The sequence below is a fragment of the Musca autumnalis genome, unplaced genomic scaffold (genome assembly GCF_047663935.1).
Source record: "Musca autumnalis isolate F117 unplaced genomic scaffold, ASM4766393v1 scaffold_3, whole genome shotgun sequence".
In the NCBI taxonomy this organism is placed as follows: Eukaryota; Metazoa; Arthropoda; class Insecta; order Diptera; family Muscidae; genus Musca; species Musca autumnalis.
Genome location: NW_027411866.1, coordinates 228902023 through 228914165, shown reverse-complemented (window position 1 = coordinate 228914165; position 12143 = coordinate 228902023). Strand labels below are relative to the sequence as shown.

General features: G+C 36.4%; 2 protein-coding genes across 3 annotated transcripts; one reads left to right on the top strand and one right to left on the bottom strand.

Annotated features, from left to right (window-relative positions):
• Positions 1–2800: 2800 nt before the first annotated feature.
• On the top strand, positions 2801–4816 carry LOC141397210 (uncharacterized). 2 transcript variants are annotated; one of them, XM_073973277.1, is made up of 3 exons: positions 2801–3074; positions 3882–4019; positions 4083–4816. In XM_073973277.1, the coding sequence occupies exons 2-3, from the start codon at positions 3898–3900 to the stop codon at positions 4765–4767; spliced, it is 807 nt and encodes a 268-aa protein (XP_073829378.1). In that variant the 5' UTR covers positions 2801–3074; positions 3882–3897; the 3' UTR covers positions 4768–4816. The 2 variants fall into 2 exon arrangements, with proteins under 2 accessions (XP_073829378.1, XP_073829376.1); XM_073973275.1 differs by having other exon boundaries at positions 2813–3074; positions 3869–4019.
• A 3724-nt stretch (positions 4817–8540) lies between these two features.
• On the bottom strand, positions 8541–9917 carry scu (hydroxysteroid 17-beta dehydrogenase 10). Its single transcript, XM_073977147.1, has 2 exons — positions 9770–9917; positions 8541–9485 (listed from the first exon to the last, which is right to left on the bottom strand). Exons 1-2 carry the CDS (start codon positions 9776–9778, stop codon positions 8727–8729), a joined length of 768 nt encoding a protein of 255 aa, XP_073833248.1. The 5' UTR covers positions 9779–9917; the 3' UTR covers positions 8541–8726.
• Positions 9918–12143: the final 2226 nt, after the last annotated feature.

Genomic DNA, 12143 nt, shown 5'->3' with positions numbered 1-12143 from the left:
AGACAAATTTTTGGCATTTTTGTACTAATAAGTGAGATAATAGGTGTGTTCGTTTACTCAACAATTTGTACAAATTTGTACAAGTTCAGTAACTTCTTGTAATCGGCTAAGGTCTTTTGCATTGTACTGTAGAGTAAACGAACAACATCCAGTAACAATTTGTACAAATTTTGAGTAAACGAACACACATAATAATTGAAATGTGTTGGAAACAAAAGAACATGAACAAAAACAAAACATGTGAACGGATGATGATGATGATTTTCATTCAAAATTTTACAACTATTTTTGCAGTTGTCGGGACGCCTACGTCACACAGGCAAGTTGTGGGATTTTGACAATCAATACATGAACTCAACTGTCCTGTCATTTGTAAACGCAGGGTTAATGTGTGCAAGTAAAAATCGCAAAAGTAGTTTAAGTTGTGAACTGCTCTCATATCAATTGTATTAGCTTTGTTCCTTTACGTTAAAGCTTCTTAAAGTTTTACAACTTTTATCATTTTTAACTCGGAAAGCGTTCCTTAACCCCAGAAAGTAGTAAACCTTGAAGCAAAATTTAAGAGAGAGCCTGCCAAAATGGCTTTCTCGTTTACTACTTTCTCCTCGACAAATTTCGTGGTGTAAAATGTGGAAAATCTGTTAATCTGCTGATTTGACATTTATTTGACAATTAAGGCAAAAGAAAAAAGAAAACAACGCGCATTGTCAAAGCAGAATAAAAATAAATAAAATAAAATAAGTATAAATAATAACAATTTTAAACCAATGAAATAAAAATAAAAAAACTGTGACATTTACATATTTTGTTTGTTGTTATTTTTTTAACAGTCATGTTTGTTTTTCTTTTACTTTTCCTTTTTCCTTCCATTCCTTTCCTTTTAGTTTTTAGCTTTGTTCCTTTACGTTAAAGTTTCTTAAAGTTTTACCATTTTTAATTCGGAATGTGTTCCTTAACCCCAAAAAGTAGTAAAACTTGAAGCAAAATTTACGAGAGAGCATGTCAAAATGGCTTCCTCTTTCACTACTTTCTCCTCGATAGATTTCGTGGTGTAAAAAATGAGAAGAAAAAGGAAAAAGAAAACAACAGAAAAAAATTTAAACCAATGAAATAAAAAACAGTGACTTTTATTTTGTTTGTTATTATTATTTTAAGCAGTCATGTTTGTTTTTGGCCTAATATGAGTTTTAGTCCGGTCAAAATAGACATTGAAATAGCAAAAATTCCCACAGAGCTGAATTTTGGTGGAGAGCTAGGGTTTGCCATTAGAAGCAATGTCCTAAAAGTCCCCATCGATCCCATGTGTGCAAAAACAATTATTCGGGGTCAAAGGTCAAATTTTAAGGGTTTTTAGGTTTTCGGATTTATTTTTTGAAAACGGTTGATGTAATCAAAAAGTGACTAAAGTAAATATTGTAGACAGAAAAATGATCTACAAGTTTGACCTTTATAATTTTTTTCCTAGAAGGAACCATTCTTGAGATATAGCTATTCTAAAAAACAAATGATTTTTATGCACTTATAAGGGAAATATGCACATATTCAGACGAACCGGCTAAAATAAGCGAAGTAATCGGGTCTGTCCCCCAAAAAATATATATTTTCTTGAAGAGCGAAATTATAGCTATTTTCTAAAAAAAAAATCCAACAAAATCGGAGCGTGTTTAGTAGAGTTATTCAATGTTAGAGTCATTTTATGCAAAACTAGCCCATTTAACCCACGTGTATAATCGAAAGCCCAACGGGAACGATCCCAACGAAAGCTCTCCGATTTTTTCAAGTTTTGTCCGAAGATAGGGATTGTTGCGCTGATTACGGAAATGTATAATTTTCAACGGTTGCGGATCCGGTTCGCCGGTTATTCGACCAGAAAGGCCTAATTAAAAAACCGGGTTAGACCCGGTTCTAATGAACCGATTACTGCAAAGTGGATATCGTTTGAAAGCTTACGGAAGTATCTAACACATAGTGTCGTTACTTTAACCGGTTCGCCTCACAATGTACTTACGCGATTATTTTTTATTTGACATTTAGATCGCGATATCTCGAAATTTGTAAGTCTTTTTTAAGAATCATAAAGACCACTCTTGTAGACAATTATCGAATCTACAACTTTTACTTTAGCCGGCTTTTGCTAAGTCTTACCGTTTTTGAGAAAAATTAAAAAAACTGAATAATGCCTCCAAAAATGACCTTTGACCCCGAATAACTTGTTTTGCACACATGGGATCGATGGGGACTTTTAGGACGTTGCTTCTAATGGCCAACCCTAGCTCTCCGCCAAAATTCAGCTTTGTGGGAATTTTTGCTATTTCCCCCTTATACGCATGTCTATTTTGACCGGACTATTTAAGCATTAAGCTCGGATCGGGACCAAATTTTTTCCACAGGTAGGTCTCGGTTCCCTGATCACAAAAAAAAAAAAAACATTTATTGCGGAAGTCCATACTTCCCAAGATATGGGCCTCCGAAGTTCCGAAAATTCCCTTATTAAATGTCGGCTACTTAGAGAAATTTTTTCAATTTAAAAGATATTTTGTTCCTGTGCCCTAGATTTGCACCTGTCCATAGCAGAAAGACATAAATCCCCGGCTGAAGGATGGCTATATAGACAAAAATTATAATTTTATCCGAGCTTAATGTCTAAACTCAACTCGCTACCTATGAATTCTATTTGATTTTGTAATGCATTTCAAATTAACGGTAAGATTGTTGTCGCCGTCACAATGTTTTTCTTATGTAGCCTTCAGCACTTTATAGCTTGACTCGGGACTCTGTTTTAAGGTTGGCAAGGCGGAACGCGACGCGTCATGTGTCAAATGCTTTGGAAATAAAAACATTTTCAGAAAAAAGTGAATGTTCGCGTCAGGCCTTTATCGTCGGTTTCTTCAATTCAGAAATTGAAAACGTTAATTTAACCGCACAAATGTCTTTCCCAAGAATTAACGAAGTGAAATTAATTCGACAAGTAAAACTGTATCCATTTTTATATGATAAAAAGTCAAGTGATTACACGCAGTATGCTAAAAGGCGGAAGGCTTGGGCAGCAATCAGTAGCGAGCTTGGAATCGAGGGTAAGTAAAAATTCCAATGCAAATTTCAGTTTACTTGTTTCGTTGTGAGATTTTTACTTCTGTTGGCCTTTGCTATGGTGATGACAACTATACGTCACCATAAATGCCCGAAGACGTAACCCACATGAAAATCAAAATTCGTTTTTGGATGGAATACACGATCAGTTTTGACTGTCAGTTTTGCTCAAATAATCGGTTGCTTGCCAGTGAGGCCGTTCATTTTTGTCAGTCGTCAGGCAACCACAAAATATTTTGTGGTTGCTGGACGGTTAGACAGTTATCGATAATTGCGAAAAAGCTAAAATACATCCCCTGGCAAAATTTCAAGCTTCTACGTTCAAAAATAACGATCCTATTCAAGAAATGACATTTCGGAAAATGTGATAACATTGCAGATTTTATTGTAATGGATAATCGCAGAACCAAGCGCTTCAGCGGTTATGGTTTCACTACTTATCCCATTCGTACAGGATTGATAATACTTCAAATATTCGCCCTTATAAGATTGATATTCTATAAAACAGGTTTTCATTTTATAAGGCTTTTTGCTTCTCCTGTAAAGTTTTGGATTTGTGGGTTACGTCTTCGGGCATTTATGGTGTCGATATGTATGCATATCGTGCATATATTTGGAGAAAGCACGTCAATTTTAAAAGGAGTTACTTAAATCCTGGTCACGATCAAAGTGGGCCCTAAGTTGGACTTGTTGCACTTCAATAGTCCTGACGTTTAGTACTAAGTTTACCTTGGCGATTGGAATAATTCTGAAGAAAACGTATCTAATTTAATTGTAGAAAAATATTGCAGATCTCGTTGGAAGAGCATGAGGGATCGATACTTAAAGCTTTATTCAGATATGATAGCGACAAATGGTGAACCTTCCGATGTGTCATGGAGATTATTTCCACACATGCATTTCCTCAAAGATCAATTACAAACCAAACGGTATAGTAATATTCACAAAACAAAAAGAAGCCAATCAACAATTATCATTTCTCTAAATTTTAGATCAATATGGAATATAGACTGTGTAGAAGAAGAAGGCGATTTTCCAGAAGATAGTTTGGCATCCATAGAAATTGCAGAAGAACATCCGTTGCCATTAGATGGTGGCTACAACGAAAATGATGATGAAGATATGCCAATATTTATTGAGGAGATAAGCCCGCCGCCCAGTCATCCAACATCGTCTAAAGTTAAAAGACAACAATCTTATGACGATGAGGAGGAGGAGGAGGAAGACTTTCCAGTATCAACACCTTGTGAAACAAAATATTCACAGGCACCAAAGAAAACACCCACAAGCGGCATTTTGAATATTCCCGCAAATCGTAGAAGAATCATAATTAAACCTCGAGAAGACTCAAAAGAAACTTGTGAAGATAATAAAACAACCATCAGCAATAATATAACTTCAAGCAGAAAGAGACCCTTTGATTATCAAGATGAAGATCTATTATCGAGAAAGTTTTGTAATTTGGCTGAAGAATTTTTAAAATATGCCCAAAATCAACAGGCAACAGCGCCGCCACCCAGTCAACATGAACCATTTTATAAAATGCTGGAACAAAAACTAAATAAACTTCCTGAACAGCAACAAGACTCTATAAAAATGCGTATCTTAAACTATGTTTTTGAATATACGACATGTTTTCAAAATGGAAAGCCGACAAAAGATTTGAAAATATCCTGAGATATTTTATAAGTAAATAAAAGAAACTCTTATAAATATAAAAAAGTAATTCAAAATTGTCTTAATACGCAATACTCACACTCCGTGTAATTCTAAATGAAATCGGTCTGCTATCATTGTCCTTTCATTTTCGATGTTTCGGATGGCGGGGTTGACTTTTCCCATGCCTTTTGCAAGTCAGTAGCCCTGGATAGTGTGTGCTTGAGGCCTCTTTGTCTGGCGACTTGGGTTCAGGTGAGATTATGTACCGACTTTTAATATTATTAGGGGTTATCATGAATGAAATTTCCCCGTGAGTTTCGTCTTTCCGCCGTTGCAACTTAAGGGAAAAAGTGAAAAAATTCACGGTGAATTGCCGTTCATGATAACCCCAATTATTCTCATTTACTCTCATCTTTGGCACTATGCGCCCACGACTTGGCGTAAAAGCAATAAATAATAATAACTCGCATCTTGACCAGCTATCAGTTGTGAGGTTCAACATGCCCTCCCAAGCCACTAATGAAGTGTAGAGGTTCTTTCCAGGCCTTAAAAATTTACCCCCAGTTTTTGTAACTTATTTTTGTTCGTTCGTCTATTTTCGTAATAATTTAGGCATCCATAGCTCAGCCCACAGATGACATACAGATTTTATTTTTCGTAGATGAGTTCCATATATAGTTAAGAATTCCTCATTTAAAAATCAGCGCTCTACATTTGCGCTAAGGCGAATAAATCGATCTACAAAATTTGACAATTCGTGTGAGAAGAATAAAAATTTTTACAAAAACTGGGGGTTAACCCTGTCAACATCATTGGGATAAGTTGTGAGAGTATTTTTTCATCATGATTTGTGGCATTCCGTCCTAGATAATGACCAACAGAACGCCAGCATTAGATAAGAGTGCCACAGTTCGTCATAACCATCATGTCACTTGGTCTGACAAATGGGCCGACTTCCGTATTGTCAGTTGCTTCGTATTCGTGCATGAAACTAGGGGTTCTTAAATCTATTTCCCGACTACTGCAATTTCATTAAATTACTCTAGTATGGAAGCACCCTATCTTCCAGAAAGGGTATATCGAAGTACCCTATCTTCCAGAAAGGATATATCGAAGTACCCTATCTTCCAGAAAGGGTATATCGAAGTACCCTATCTTCCAGATAGGGTATATCGAAGTACCCTATCTTCCAGAAAGGGTATATCGAAGCACCCTTTCTTCCAGAAAGGGTATATCGAAGCACCCTTTCTTCCAGAAAGAGTATATCGAAGCACCCTTTCTTCCAGAAAGGGTATATCAAGGCAACCTATCTTCCAGAAATGGTATATCGAAGTACCCTATCTTCCAGAAAGGGTATATCGAAGGACCCTTTCTTCCAGAAATGGTATATCGAAGCAACCTTTCTTCCAGAAATGGTATATCGAAGCACCCTTTCTTTCAGAAATGGTATATCGAAGCACCCTTTCTTTCAGAAATGGTATATCGAAGCACCCTTTTTTCCAGAAAGGGTATATCGAAGCACCCTTTCTTCCAGAAAGGGTATATTGAAGCTATATATAGCGAAGCATCCTTTCTTCCAGAAAGGGTATATCGAAGCACCCTATCTTCCAGAAAGGGTATATCGAAGTACCCTATTTTCCAGAAAGGGTATATCGAAGTACCCTATCTTCCAGAAAGGGTATATCGAAGTACACTTTCTTCCATAAAGGATCAATTGAAGCAACCTTACTTTCAGAAAGACACTATCGAAGTACCCTTTCTTTCAGAAAGTGTCTATCGAATATTTTTTTCTTTCAGAGAGGTTTTATCGAAGCACCCTTTCCATCAGAAAGGGTATATCGAAGCACCCTTTCTTTCAGAAATGGTATACCGAAGCACACTTTCTTCCAGAAAGAGTATATCGAAGCACCCTTTCTTCCAGAAAGGGTATATCGAAGCACCCTTTCTTCCAGAAAGGGTATATCGAAGCACCCTTTTTTCCAGAAAGGGTATATCGAAGTACACTTTCTTCCAGAAAGGATCAATTGAAGCAACCTTACTTTCAGAAAGACACTATCGAAGTACCCTTTCTTTCAGAAAGTGTCTATCGAATATTTTTTTCTTTCAGAGAGGTTTTATCGAAGCACCCTTTCCATCAGAAAGGGTATATCGAAGCATTCTTTCTTTCAGAAAGAGTCAATCGAAGCACTTTTTCTGGCTTAAATTTCCTTTAGCGGCACCTAAGGTAGGAAGACACTTTTTTCACCACAGGTAGCGCTTTCTATTCTTATTCCAACGATGTATAATTTTTGTCCCGGAAACGTATTTTGTTCCCATACCCTAGATTTGCACCTGTCCATAGGAGAAAGCCTTTAATCCCCGGCCGAAGGCCGGCTACTTAGGGAAAAATTTACAATTTAAAAGAAATTTTGTTCCCATTCCCGAGATTTGCACCTGTCTTAAATCCCCGGCCGAAGGCCGGCTACTTAAGGAAAATTTTACAATTTAAAAGAAAGTTTGTTCCCATTCCCGAGATTTGCACCTGTCCATAGGAGAAAGCCTTTAATACCCGGCCGAAGGCCGGCTACTTAGGGAAAAATTTACAATTTAAAAGAAATTTTGTTCCCATTCCCGAGATTTGCACCTGTCCATAGAAGAACTTCCGAGGCCTTTATCTCGGGGAGTATACATTTCCGGGACAAATGCTATATACCGTTGGAATCAGTACCAAAAGAACTACATGTGGTGAAAATGCCGAATGTTTCCGTCAGGTGCCGCTAAAGGAAATTTGTTCCCCTTTTTCTTTTAGAAAGGGTCTATCAAAGCACTTTTTCTTTCAGAAAGGATCTATCGAAGCACCTTTACTTTCAGAAAGTGACTATCGAAGTACACTTTCTTTCAGAAAGTGTCTATCGAATAACTTTTTCTTTCAGAAAGGATCTATCGAAGCACCTTTACTTTCAGAAAGTGACTATCGAAGTACACTTTCTTTCAGAAAGTGTCTATCGAATAACTTTTTCTTTCAGAAAGGATTAATCGAAGCACCATTACTTTCAGAAAGGGTCTACCGAAGCACCCTTTCTTTCAGAAAGGATCTATCAAACGCCCTTTCTTTTAGAAAGGAGTCTATCAAGCACCCTTTCTTTTAGAAAGGAGTCTATCAAGCACCCTTTCTTTCAGAAAGGATCTATCGAAGCACCCTTTCTATAGTTATCTTCATAATCTAGAGAGGTCTAACGTCACAAGAGAAAACATAACATCTAGCCAACGAAAATAACTTGATCCAAAACTTGACAATTTTTTGGCAATTTTCTCAAAAAATTGTAAAAATTCTTTTAAATCTTTAGATCCACTTCCTGTTTCCGATTTGGAAACTTCTTCTTTATATTTGTGCATTTAAAAATTTCTTAAAACAACATCAAAGTTTCCGGATTACAATCTGCGAATAATATAACGCAAAAGATTTCAACACTAACCACATTATACCTATTCATCAAACATCTTGAACATATCTAAAATTGTATAAAAAATTTAAAAATTTCTAACTTACCTTCAGGACATTTTCTTGATTTCTTCATGCTAAATCTTGAAATTGCTCTTGATTAAATTCTTAACTTATACTATAATGCTATAATAAAATATGAAGAAAAATATAACTGTAAAATAATGTTGCACCAAAGGCATGCAAATAAAATAATAACCCACCTTATTGTTCCATTTTTGACTATAAAAGATAATTGTTATATGCATGGTGTCTTGATAAGATATTTCTCCATGCAGATTATATGTTGATTGATGTCTTGTATACCACATTTTGTTTTCTTTTCAATTTTATTGAATAAATTTTCTCGACTGATTTGCTTGGCAAACATTTCAAAAGACTTTGTTGATAACCTTTTCACTTAATTCTAATTTTAACAATAAGCACAAGTGTAAAAATATAAATGCAAATCTTATCATCATCACCACATTATCCTTACTTCGGAGTTTTTATCAATTTAAGGTTGCATGCGGAGGGCACCATCAATACGAATGGTTTCACCGTTCATCAAAGGGTTCTCATAGATGGCCTGTACCAAGTGGGCGTATTCAGAAGGTTCACCCAAACGTTGTGGGAATGGAATGGATTTGGCCAAGAAGGTGCGTACCTTTTCGGGCAAAGCAGCCAACATGGGGGTGTTGAAGAGACCGGGAGCAATGGTGCAAACACGAATACCTTGAGTGCTCAAATCACGGGCAATTGGCAAAGTCATACCAACAACTGCAGCCTTGGAGGCAGAGTAAGCAGCTTGGCCAATTTGACCATCGTAAGCAGCCACAGAGGCAGTGTTGACAATAACACCACGTTGACCATCTTGATTGGGTTCATTGGCGCCCATAAGACCAGCGGACAAACGGATGACATTGAATGTGCCAACAGTGTTAACCATCAAGACACGGGTGAAATCATCCAAACGGTGGGCAGCATTCTTGTTGAAGTTATATGTACGCACAGCTGTGGCAGTACCGGCACAATTAACAGCCAAATCCAAACGGCCAAATTTATCCTTGGCAGTTTCAAGAGCAGTGGTTACATCCTTCTCGGAAGTAACATCAACGGGTACAAAGACAACATTGTCACCCAATTCCTTGGCAACTTCATTACCCTTGGATGATCCCAAATCGGCCATGACAACACGAGCACCTTGTTTGGCCAAACGTTCAACGGTGGCACGGCCCAAACCGGAGGCACCGCCAGTAACTAGAGCAACAGCGTTCTAGAACAAAGAGAAAAACCAAAAACAACATTATTGCTTTTGTTGTACACATAGCATTTCTGGAGCGATTGTATAACGATGCGATTATCATAAGACAAGAGTGACGTTAACATTATGAAGACTATCGGTGTCTGTTTCTTTTTGGCATCAGTGTAAAAGTGGACTTTGCACCTTCATTCCAACATCACGAATAGTTTTGATACACTTAGTTGTGATTTATTGTAATTAGATGAATTTATAACTGATAATTGTTTTTCCCCAAGTTAAATACAACAATAACCTACCTTAATCATGTTTATTGGTTCTTTTGTTTAAAAAATTAAAATCTGCAAATTTACACAAACTACCGAACAGCTGCAAAAACAACGGTTGAATGCCCTAAAAACGAATAGAGCCGAGTTAGAGTTGTGTCGTTCCGGAACGAACTAGTTCAAAGGAACTACTCCACAAAAAGAACGACCGGTACTAGGTCCGATTACGGTTCAGCTAGTTCCTTTTGCTCCATGGCACAATTACCCAGGTAGTGGCATCGTAAAATTTTGAATATGTTATGTCAAAACTTTCTTTATGTTGTTGGGGAAATTACAACAACAATTATTTTTTTATAAAGGGATTTGACTTTTCATATTCGATCAGCTGGTGTGATACCACTACCTGGTAGTTCTGCCATGTTTTGCTCCCTCGTTCGTTTTTCTCCCATTCTTTTACCTCTTCTCTTTCAGTTAGTTCCATCAGTTAAAAAAAGCAAACGAAGTATTTTTAATTAGCAAAACGATTGTAAATTTGTTTTAAATATTTGTATTCTTCCACGAAGAAAGCGGAAAAAATGTATTTTTCTTTTGTTTTGATGAAGAAGAAGCACGAACGATATGAACTGAGTGAATGAGTATTGCTTGGTTTACATTCGGCCTCGTTTCGTGATTTCGAAGGCGTTTCGTGATTTCGTGCGGAATCAAGCAAAATTTATCATGATTTCGCATACAAAAATGAAATCATCTCATTTCGTGATTTCAGCGAAATCAACATTGAAATCACCGTACACATGATATACAACCTTGCTTTTGTCTAAAAAGTACCAAAAGTTGCAACACTTTTCACGTATGACAATAAACAAGGTAGATGTGCGAATTGCTGCAAGAAAAAATGTTAGTATCAAAATTTGTAAACAATGTGAAAAAATATTAAATTACTTTGTTACAATGCTATTTTTCATTGTGTTCCCGTACTTTTTTAATGGTAATTTTAGAAAATAGAGCGAATTGTCAAAAATTGCTTCCCCATACAAATTTCCTAAGAAATACGGGAACGGAAAAATGACGGAAATTGCGAAAACTCCAGCAGAAATGTCAAAATCAACGTATCAGTTATAATATTAGATAACAATGAACATATGAACATGATTGCTGCTGGTTTCTACTAGGCCAAAATTTTATGGCAGAAAACAGGAGAAGAGGGTGTTATTCGTCGCTATTTTTGTTTAAAGAGAATTGCAAGTCTTGCTGGATTTCGGTGTACGGGAACGCATTTTTAGCACTAAACGGGAAAACTACTGCAAGTACTAATATTATGCAGGTTCTGAGCACAACTTTTATCTATCAGAATTTATTATTATGATGTCTCAATGATAAAATCATTATTTTTTATTTTTTTGGTACTATACACAATTAATACGATATATAGATAATTTTCGAAATAAAGTTGTAAAGTTCTATATTGTCGTATATTTTTGATGTTTAATTCAATTTACAACAACTTGTTTTGAAAATTCATGTTCGCTCAGCTGCGCATATGCATCTACCTTGATCATTGCGATATGTTTGAAATTAACAAAAAATAAGTGTAAACACCGGGGTGTATTTCAGGATTTCGTGAAATCCAGAGGATTTTGGAGCGCAAGTGTAAACTGTGTACTGTGTATCATGTGTACTGTGATTTCGATGTTGATTTCGCTGAAATCACGAAATGAGATGATTTCATTTTTGTATGCGAAATGATGATAAATTTTGCTTGATTCCGCGCGAAATCACGAAACGCATTCGAAATCACGAAACGACGCCGAATGTAAACCAAGCACAGCTCTAAGCCGATCCGCTGTTTGTCTGTTCAAATCGGCTAAAATTCTCCGCCGTCAAATCGGGAAGAACGGCCGCGGAAAGTCCCAATTTACATTAGGCGAGTTTACTTGCGGCAATTGTCAGTTTGTATGTGAGAGAGGGTGCTGAGAGGCAAAGGGTTACCATATGCCTCACCTCCCTCTCCTACAAAATGACAATTGCCGCAAGTAAACTCGCCCAATGTAAATTGGGACAAATTATAACCATGGCACAATTAACAAGGTAGATGCATCAGTCCAGGTAATCGAATTATCCAGGGCAAAGACATAAATACAACAAGATAAGACATTTCTTTTGCTATCATTCTTCAGTGAATGGCTTTTGAATTTAACATAATGTTATGTTACGATATGGTGATATAACATTTTTTTCTTTTATACATTTTTACGTATTTAACCGAATTTACCGATCCAATTGACATGGAATTATTCTTGAATAGATCCTTGAATATATAAATTTCGTTTCTGATACTATTACATGAAATGTTCCTCCTTGGTTGCGATTTTGAATTAACTGCAACCTGTTAAGGGTAATGTTTCTATAC